The following is a 10070-nucleotide window of genomic DNA, read 5'->3' on the forward strand; positions in this document are numbered from 1 at the left end:
GATGTGGACGGGGCTGTCCATCTTATGTAGCGGATCTTTGCGCTCTTGGCTGTCTGCAAACATTTGTTGGGTGAGATTGTTCCTTTTATTTTCATGTGTGTTGAAGGAGCTGGTAAGTTGCATTGGGAAGTTTGTGCCCACCTGCCCGCCTCCCCGCCCCCCCACCCGCTGCCCATTCTCTGCTGTTTGCTCAAATCTCCAAGGAGTTCAAGAGTCTTTCCCACCAGCAATATGTTGCTGTATTCCATCTTTGCTTCCTCCTTCCTTCATTTCTTTATTTGAGGCAGGTTCTCATTACGCAGACTTGGCTGGGCTGGAACTCACAATGTAGACCAGGCTGGTTTCAAACTCACAAAGACCTCCCTGCCTCTGCTGGGATTAAAAGGATATGCTACATCATCCGGCCTTGTACTGTAAGCAAGTAAACTCAGTTTCCACTGCTAATAAAGGCTAATTGTCCAGGCCAGTAGAGCAGCCTCTCTTGTTCGGTTTTTTGGTTTAGTAGACCTGCAGAGGCCAAAGGCCTGACAGTAGTGTTAACTTGTAATTCAATGGGGCAATTGCATTACTTATTGGAAGCATTCCTCTTGGGAATTGAAGACTTTAAGTCAATGCCAGTTACGGTAGAGATGGGAAAGAGACATTTTGCTTATGAATATTACATCTTGAGAGGTTGTGGTGAAGAAAGGCTTCTCTTTTCTCCTTGAGCCTGCTGATAACTGGCTATGAAGGCTCACGCTAGACGGGGAGGCTAAAGCAGCTGAGGTTGTAGCTGGACCACATGTGGATGCTTCACTTCCATGTTCTAGTGGTCACCGTGGTCATAAGCTACGGCTCAGGCTCAAGGGCAGTGAATGCGTAGTCTGTGATTCAAAGGGTGATGTGTCAATCCCATTCTTCTACATAGAGTTTTAGAGTCTCAAAATATGCTACCTTGTTACCAAATTGTCACATTTCTTAGCAAACAAAAGTGAGGTGGTTCGGTTCCTCTAATGCCCTCCAACAGGATATGAGAGCTCTGGCTTTTTCCTTTTTTTGTGCCTAGTGTACAGGCTTTCCTAGTTTTCTCAGTTCAATAGCGAGGAGGGCTAATTTATGCATTTTTTATTACTAATGAGTGCAGTTAGGCTTTACGTGTTTGTCACCTTTCTGAATCGTTCGCTGCTCACTCACCCTAGGGAGGCAGCCTTCTCTGCCTGTTTCCTACAGGATCCTTAAAACTAAGACTGTATTTTGGCAGATGTTTTCCAAGTTTTTAAGAAATTTATGGAGTTTGAACTAATGACAGTGCCTTTGAATCTTCATAGGGGTTATCGGTTGGCCTCCACTTTAGCCTTTTATCTAAGATTTTTTTTTCAATTTTATCTTCTAACTTGCTCTTTATTCTGCACTGTTAAATTTACTTCTCCGCTCTTGTATTGTGGCTGGAAACTGGCAGCCATTCTTTACCCTGAGTTATGCTCTCTTATTTGTCGATTTCCCAGAGGAGGCATTTTCCTGAATATTTAAGACAACATTATGCACACATTTAATAAAATATTCTTATGCCTTAATGCCCTTTCTGAGAAAAGAAGGCACAGAGATGCTTTTGAAGGAGAATTCCTTTTTTCTCCCCAGTCATCTCTGTCTTGTCCCCTGGCAGCTGGGCTTTTCATGTTTTCCATGGCTTCATTGTCTGTATCCTTCTTTTGGAGGTTATTTTAGAGAGTGACCAAATGTTAATCTACAATTTGTAAGATTATCTAAGCGTCAAGATGTATTTATCAGCAGCAAATGTATCAGAGAGGCATTCCCTCTGGGCTCCAAGATAGTGAAGGCAAACTGAGAAAACGTTGTGGTGACCATTTTCCCCCTTCAGATTACTCGGAGTCTACTATTTCACTTTCTATTGCTTTCCCAGCCCCACCCTCGCAAAGGTCCATTGTTTTCTTTTTTAAAAAATTAAAAAAATAATTTATTCACATTATATCCTGATTGTAACCCCCTTCCTCATCTCTTCCCATTCCCACCCTCCCTCCCTCTTCCCTCCCCTCCCCCTCCCCTAGTCCTCTGAAATGGGGAGCCCTCCTCTCCTATCATGTGACTCTTCATTAGGACTGCCTGTATCCTCTTCCTCTGTGACCTGGCAAGGCCACCCCATGAGAGGGAAGTGACCAAATTACAGACACCAGAGTCCACGTCAGAGATAGGCTCTGCTCCCCTTACTAGGGACCCACGTGGAGCCTGAGCTGCCCATTTCTCTCCATGCACTGTCCTTGGTTGGTGCATCAGTCTCTGCAGGCCAAAGGTACATTTTTTATTTAACTGATTTCTGCAGTTCTTGGTATGTTTTCATATCTAAATATTTGGTGCTAGAAGCCTCAGATGAGAGAGTACATGAGACATTTTTCTTAATGGGTCTGGGTTACCAGACTCAGTATGATCTTTTTTTTTAGTTCCATCTACCCATTTGCCTATAAGTTCATGATTTTATTTTTCTTTACCTCTGAATAGTATATTGCATAGTGAATATGCATTACACTTTCGCTGGCCATCCCTCTTTTGAAGGACATTCAGATTGTTTCCACTGCCAGCTAGTGTGAAGAGAGAAGCCCTGGACATGGCTGAGCAAGTATCTGTTGAGTAGGATGTGTTCTTTGGGAATATGCCAAGGGTGGGACGGCTGGCTCATGTTGCAGGATTATTTTTAGATTTTTGAGGCTTCTCCACAGTGACTTACACACTGGCTGCACCAGTCTGCAACCCCACGAGTAGTAATCAGGGAGAGGAAGGAAGATAAATAAAGAAGAAAGGCATAAAATAGCAGTGAGGATGCCTGAAAGATTAAGATTAATAAGGAGCCATGCTATTAACTCTCTACCTAAAATGCCATATATATATATACATATATTCTTTACACACACACACACACACACACACACACACACACACACACAAAGTGCATCTGGGCTGATGATGCATTCTCCTAGAGCCAAAGCTCTTTTAACAACATCAGACATGAGAAGCCCTGTTCTGAGTCGTTGGTCAGGGTTGTTCAAGAGAATCTCAAAATACTACAGACTCTTGCTGTTGCCCTTGGTTGCCTTCCCCTCCAGAGGTGGATGATAAGTCCCTGTGACTGAAGACACCATGCACTTGAGACACAGAGCGCAGAGGCCCCCAAACAGGAAATGACCTAAAAGCTTTCATCTTGAGGACTAGCTTTCATGGTACCAGAAGGCACCACGCAAGTCTCTAAAGGATGGAAGTGACCAACAATCCTGTGCAACTATGATGCCTGTGAGTGACAATGACTAGTGTGGCACAGTGACCCCCGAGGGCACAGTTGTGATACACACATGTTGGTGGCAACTAACAATTCTCTAATTGGACTTAAAGCCCTCCCAACAAGAGGAAAATATTGCCTGGAACTGGAAACCCAACCAACTACCCAGGGCTAGTGAAAAATCAAAGACTCTAGAGGAGAACCTACTACTGCTAATTTACTAAATGTGTATAATTCCCAGCTAAATTCTAATTTTATACCCACAGGTAAGTATAGTCCTTATCTCCCACCAAAGAAACGTCTCTAGGCAACAGATGGGGACCATTACAGAAAACGGCAACCAATCAAAATGCAGAGCCGTGGAGACCAGTCCTAGGGATACAGCTACAACACAACTCCTCTACTACATCTGAGGCTCCGGGATAACTGTGGATGGGGGAGCCAGAAAGACTGCAAGAGCCAGGGAGCCAAGGAGTTTGATGTGAGACTGTGTCTCCTAGTAATGTCAGCACCTACATCCCATAGAGTCTCACCAGCACGACTGCCTAAACATGAGCTCAACAAGGACAACAGTAGACATGCTCAAGCGGACAGGGGAAAGCCCAGGAAGCTTCTACGCAAAGAACTACAGGCACCAAAGGAATGCTGAGAAAAAAATATTTTCCCCTGGGGAGGAGCACACTAATTGGTTATCCAACACTAAATGGTCAGACCTGAAAACAGACATCCAGGCAACTTTTTACAGGCTAAGCAGGGTGTATTTACGTATTTAGGAGTGTGTGTGTGTGTGTGTGTGTGTGTGTGTGTGTGTGTGTGTGTGTGTAACAATAATTCACCAAAAATGAGTCCATGGATTCTAAAAAGAGCAAGAGGGGTATATGAAAGGGTTTAGAGAGAGGACATGGAAGTGGGGAATGATGTAATTATAATCTCAGAAAATGAAGCTTCTGTTCAAACTTCCATTGGAGCATTCAGGGCCTGGGGGGAGTGGAAGAGAGCATGGTATAACTGGTCTACCCTGATAGTCAGTAATCAGGAATGCTTTCATTACCTCCCCTAACTGGATCTATTCCCATATTGGCTTTTGGTTTTGTACCTACAGCATAGTACATTATCTATCTATCTATCTATCTATCTATCTATCTATCTATCTACCTATCTATGGTTTATCTATGGTCAATGCAAAATTTCTTCAATGCAAAAAATATTAGCGAAGTGACACTGGACAAAAATGCATTTCGAGTGAGCTTACATTTTAAAGATGAAGTCAGTGGTAGTGCTTGGTCTAAAGGAGAGAAGGCAGTGCGGATACCATTTGTCTACAGATTTGTATAGCAAAGGATGGAAAATCCCTCTGTACCCATGCAGCATGAGGGACACCATCCTCAAATACAAAGACATTTTAGGCAAAACCATGGGAACAGATAAAAGGAGAAGGGTATTATTTATGTTTTTGAAAACGAGCCAGTAATATTCTCAGACAATTCTGTCCACGCTCACTTATGATTCAAAGGGATAACATAAAAGTGTGAGATTTTTTTTTGGATTTTAAAATTATTATATATAGTTTATTCAAGCAGTAATCCCCTCAGAATTGGTTATTACCACTATTAATGACTTGCTAGTTAGAGTGTTAATGGCCCATAGCAAAAAAAACTGCTGGTAATGACTGATTTCAAAGGGATTACTGCTTAATTAATGGCACTCCACCTATCCTTAGTCATTTTTGTAAGTATCAGTTTTATTGCCTATTCCAAGACCCTGAGCCCAGTTTATTATATTTGAAAGAATATCATCAAGACAGATAAAAGAGATAATAACTTCGATTGTGGCTAATTTTGCAATATATAAGAGCATCACAAAATTGTTTCAATACCTCTTTGTTCTGTATCAGTAAAATGTCACCACTGACTTATGGGTGGGCTACAAAATATAGTTTAAAAAGTGACATTTTTTTTTGCATGATAAAATGTCTAACTCTCTTTGAGTCAATGAACACAAGTTTGAGTTTCCACAATTGGGGTTGGGTAATGAATGAGAAAGCAAAGCCAGATAAAGTAGTTTAGTGCTGGAGCGCTCAGTTGATACTATAAAGGAGGTTATGTGACCTAGGTTTTGGTCAGCTCAGTCTCAGGGTGGCCTTCTCCTTTAGTTTTTTTCCTTTTTACTATCATCATAAAGTCAAATGAGGTCACTGGACTTTGCAGCCTCTTTAATGATACATCCCCATTAAATTCTGTAACTACGAATCATACTTCCAAAAGAAAGAACAGAGTAGAGAGTCTGCGCTAATGTAATAGAAAAATCCCTTTTCAGTAGACCCCATAGGATGTCTAAAACATCCATATACCAAACAGAGACATTAGAATATGGCTTAAAGCAAATGAGCCCCATTGGGATAAAACACACTTTTCTTTTATTTGACAGTGTTAAGTTTTGTGGCTTTTGACACAACCAATTTCTCACGCTGTCTGACTGGAGACAATCTTAATGTTTATAGTAGGTCATCTTCACAAATTGTGTCAACTGACATCAAAAGAGGAAGCTCCGTATTAATTAAACTATATGACAAGAAAGGATAGAAAGATAATTTTCTCACAGAAACATTTTAGTTGCTGAAATTACTACACTTGTTAGCTTCAGTTTTCCTTCGAATAATTTGTGAATGTGTTTGATGAGATTTGATGCAGAAAGACTTTCTTTCATCTGTTCTTAAAGCACGGTCTGGAAACCCTGGGTATTGTTATAAAAACAAAAACAAAAACAAAAACAAAAACAAAAACAAAATCCCAACCATTCAATTTTACCAATGAAGACCCAGGAGCCAGATGCTGGGGTGAAAACTTGCTATCTCAGAGAGGCACCAAACTGACCTTCCTACTCAGTTCATGTCCCAGAAGGAAAAAGCCAAAAAACCTAAAACCTAAAGAGCTAAAGAGCCAAAGAGCTCCTCCTTCTTAACCACGCTGTCTTAAATACCCCTCAACTCAAAGTACCTCCTACTCTTTAATCCCTGTCAGCTGGTTTCTTTTTTTTTTTTTTAATTTTTAAATTTTTAAAAATTTTTAATTTTTAGTTTTTTTTGTCAGCTGGTTTCTTGATCTGCTTCTTAGGGTTAATTTTTATTAAATCCTGTGTATAGAAAGCTCTTGTATTAAAGGTATGTGCTAGGGTTGAGCCACACCATAATCACCTGTTTACAATAAACAGAAATTGTTGGATTAAAGGCACGTGTTAGGGCTGAGCCACACCAAACAAGAAACAGGTTGTTACAGTTCACAATCTCAGGGTTCACAATGAGTTAAAATATCCTGCCACACCTGGGAGCTGAGATTAGTTTTGAGGAAGGAATGGGCACAAAATTGTCCCTCACAGATGAGCTTCATAAGGAAAGAGGTGGCTTCATGATCATGGGATCCAGGCAGTAAGGGATGGAGGCTCAGAGAGACACCTTCATGACAGTTCCGTGTAGAAAGGAAAATATAGGACTATTGGATGTTTGCATCATTTCAGGGTGATGGGGAATTCCTCTACAAAACATTGTAATTGAAAATGCAGTGGCCTAAATGACAAAGAGCACAGAGGAAGCCGGGTACAAGGTATGGTCATAAATTGAGGTGGTTAGGCTCCAACACAGCACTGCTTCTTAAGTCTGTTCCAAAGAGACCCAACTGCATGGAGTCTATTTCTTTAGGCTGACGATATTGGTTTGAGATTTTAGGGTGTGAACAGTGTCTTAATGGGGCATCAGGCCCATGATCAGATGCCACGTGATACTTTCTTAGATAATACTAAGATATTATTTTCCCTTTTCGTTCTCAACTTCTAAAGAGGACAGCGGTTTCCAGAGCTCTATGATGTTCAATAACACTCTACAGCCTAGTAGGTGTGTCAGTATTGGAAGAGCTGCCCGAGCCAGTGAATCAGCATTCTCTAAAGAGCCAGCACACAATGTCACAGATATGCACCAGGAAGTACCTGTTTGTTTGTTTGTTTTTTTTTAAAGTAGATGACAGATCAGGTTTCAGTGTAGCAAAACATGAGAAGTTTGGTTTTGTTTCAAATTCCACTTTGCTAGGAACTACCAAGAAACTACCATTTGCTGAACTTTGGCATTGTTTCAAAGAAGGCTATAATGGTCTGGAAAGACTTCTAGAACAAATCCCCTTTTCACTTACAAATCTATGAAAGACCAGCTGTTCTCCATGTACTCAGTTAACATGATATTGCAGTGAGTTGTGAGCAGAACCGCACGGAAACACAGCTGCTCTGCTAGCCTGACAGTGCAACGGCTTAAAAAAAAACATAAAACAAAACAAAAACAAACAAACAAACAAACAAACAAACCCTGTGAGAACAGGTACTTTAGGTCAATTGCAATTCTGAAGAATTACTTGTTATCGTTGTGGACTTAGCTGTGAAACGTACTCTCCATAATAAAAAACAATGTCTAAGAAAGAATTCTGGAGATTTCCTGTGCTATGGCGAGCCCTGGAATAAATATATACTTTCTAAACACCATGGGCCAGATGGTTTGAGTGTCTCCCAAGGCTTTGGGTTTCTTGAAACCTGATCCCTATCGCAAGCTGTTGGGAGGGTGGAACTTTAATGGGGTTTTAGATTTGGGCTTTGGGGAGGCGATTACATAATGTCAGAGACTGAATCCTGGTGGACAGGCAGAAGAAGACGCACCCAGAGATGCTCCCTTGCTCTTGGCACAGGATACCATCAACGGTTCCAGGACTCTGCTGGCATGAAGCCACCATCGGGTGCAGCCCTCTCTCCCTTTTCACCTTCGGGATTTAACAGCCGAACAACAGCCTCACTTCCCAGTTCTTCTCCTTCTCCTCCTCTTCCTCAATCTCTTAGCAAAGTATTCTGCCTCAGGCATTTTATTTTGGTAACAAAAGTAGATTAATACATCAAGAGTAAGAATTTAAGGGAGTAAACCTCATCTGCATAATAAATGTTTTTTTTAAAAGCGGGTTTCATTAACAAAATCATCCCTGTAGTATTTAGAGTCACATGTTGAAATAGAATCGGCTCATCTAAAGATTAGATAGAACACTGAAGGTAATGCAGTCTGGTTGCTTTGTGAGTTTGTACAGTAAACCCTGACACCTGATCTTGCTTCTGAGTCAGTAGCCCTGGAGCTGGGATGCAGAAGTGATTCAGAGCTCACAGGGGGCTCTCCCAGCAGCATTTTTTTTTCCTTCTTACTATACTTTCACTTTCCTCTCCTCCAGAAAGGAACAAGTGAGTGTGTCTGTGTGTGTGTGTGGGGGGGGGGGGACATCTGCAGGATGGCATTTACTCTTTGTCCTTCCCTTCAAAACACTGAGTTGCCAGTAAGTGTAAATATTTGAGATTCTCTCCAGATTTAGCTCACACAAATATGAGACAAATTCTGCAGTGACCTTCACTGCCCTGATATTAAAAATCAGTTCCTGGGAAGAAAGGCAGATCTGTGAGCTCCACATTTGCTTTCAGCGTGGATGCAATGACAAATAATTAAAGAGAAGATTAAATTCATATCCTTCATGGCACATCAAAACCCTGATTGATGGAATTCTGTATCTTGGTGTTCTTCCTTTCCTGCAGGCTGGTACATCTTTAACTGATAAAATCACAGAGAATCTCTCCCTGTTCTGAGGAGGTGCATCCAGACATGTTTTAATCACCCAGCCTTGTCCCTTCCCCAGATGTCAAGAGTGAAGAAGTTCTGCAAATTCAGGACGATCGCTGTGGCCTGCTCAGGGATACTGTCTGTGAATGTAGCAGTGGGTGGCTGTGGTAGAAGAGCAAACAGACTGGGAAATGTCTCTGAGTCTTTGGAAGCAGACCAGGTGGGTGCCTTCCTTGGTCGCGGGCTGATGATTGCATCTCTGTGCTCCAGAGAGAGTGAGCCACAGACTCCTCAGACTGAGATTAAAGGACTTGCCATGGCTTCTCTACCTCTGTTCTCTCTCTCACAAGTTTTTTCTTTAGTACTCATTGCTTGGTAGGCACTGTTTCTGTTGGGGAACATAGTTAACACAGCAAGACGGGTACCTACGAGGGCTTACTGTGCCTTTGAAGATAAACAATGAAAGGCTATCAGAAAGTTTAAAGAGTTATAGAAAAGAGGTTGAAACTTGCGGGGAGCCAAAACCACAGCCGGCAAGCATCTCGGGCCTTGGCATAATACATCGAGTGGACCTGGGGCAGGCTGCCTTGTGACCTCTTTCCCTCCTTGCCTCAGGGTACATTCCAGAAGGCGGCCTTGCAACCTCTTCCCCTCCCTCAAGGTCCTCTCCAGCTGTTCTCAGGATTCCCGGAATTACTGAGGCCTGCAGAGGATGAGCGAAACAAAGTCTATAGATAACACCTTGTGGTTCCAGATGCCTAACAATTCCACCCAGCCCCAGAACCACAGGGGCCCTCGCCCTGCCAAACTTCCTGACTTCCTGATATCTTGTGAAAACCGCCCACCCGGATCACCCCACTCAGCCTCCTGCTTCAATGGTATATAATTGCCTGTGAAAAAAAATTTGGTCAGCTTGATCAGACTCCTTGACTTGCTGTCTGTTCTTCACGTCTCTTGTCCCCCATTCGCTCCCTAGGGGTCCGAGGGTCCCAGTTGATTGTCCGGCAGGTCCGGACAGAAACATATGAGGCAACCATGGATGGAGGAGCCCATTAACCGAGAAAGGGAGCGCATCTGTTTGGCTTTTCCAGAGCGTCACTGCCACGTCCTACCACTGTCTGTCTGGTCTCCCCTCAGCGCTTTCATTGCTGTCTGTAGACTCTGCCTCAGGAAGCCCAG

The 10070-nt window shown here is 42.5% G+C and overlaps 1 protein-coding gene across 8 annotated transcripts in view; it reads left to right on the top strand.

Annotated features, from left to right (window-relative positions):
• The window catches only part of LOC311579175 (uncharacterized protein), a 69762-nt gene extending 59976 nt beyond the window's left edge, over positions 1 to 9786 (top strand). For 3 of the 8 annotated variants that reach the window (XR_014773082.1, XR_014773084.1, XM_084749494.1), the window contains 2 exons: positions 8968 to 9111; positions 9553 to 9786. Coding sequence is in view for 2 of the 8 variants with exons in the window: in XM_084749494.1 (XP_084605620.1) it covers positions 8968 to 9111; positions 9553 to 9591 (183 nt within the window). In the remaining 6 variants the exon portion in view is untranslated. Of the gene's footprint in view, positions 1 to 2167; positions 2288 to 7929; positions 8035 to 8084; positions 8139 to 8431; positions 8522 to 8967; positions 9112 to 9506 lie in introns of those variants that run through there. The other 5 variants (XR_014773085.1, XR_014773086.1, XR_014773087.1 and 2 more) reach the window with 5 other exon arrangements.
• Positions 9787 to 10070: the final 284 nt, after the last annotated feature.

This window comes from Acomys minous (assembly GCF_964271855.1).
Source record: "Acomys minous genome assembly, chromosome: 12".
Taxonomy (NCBI): Eukaryota; Metazoa; Chordata; class Mammalia; order Rodentia; family Muridae; genus Acomys; species Acomys minous.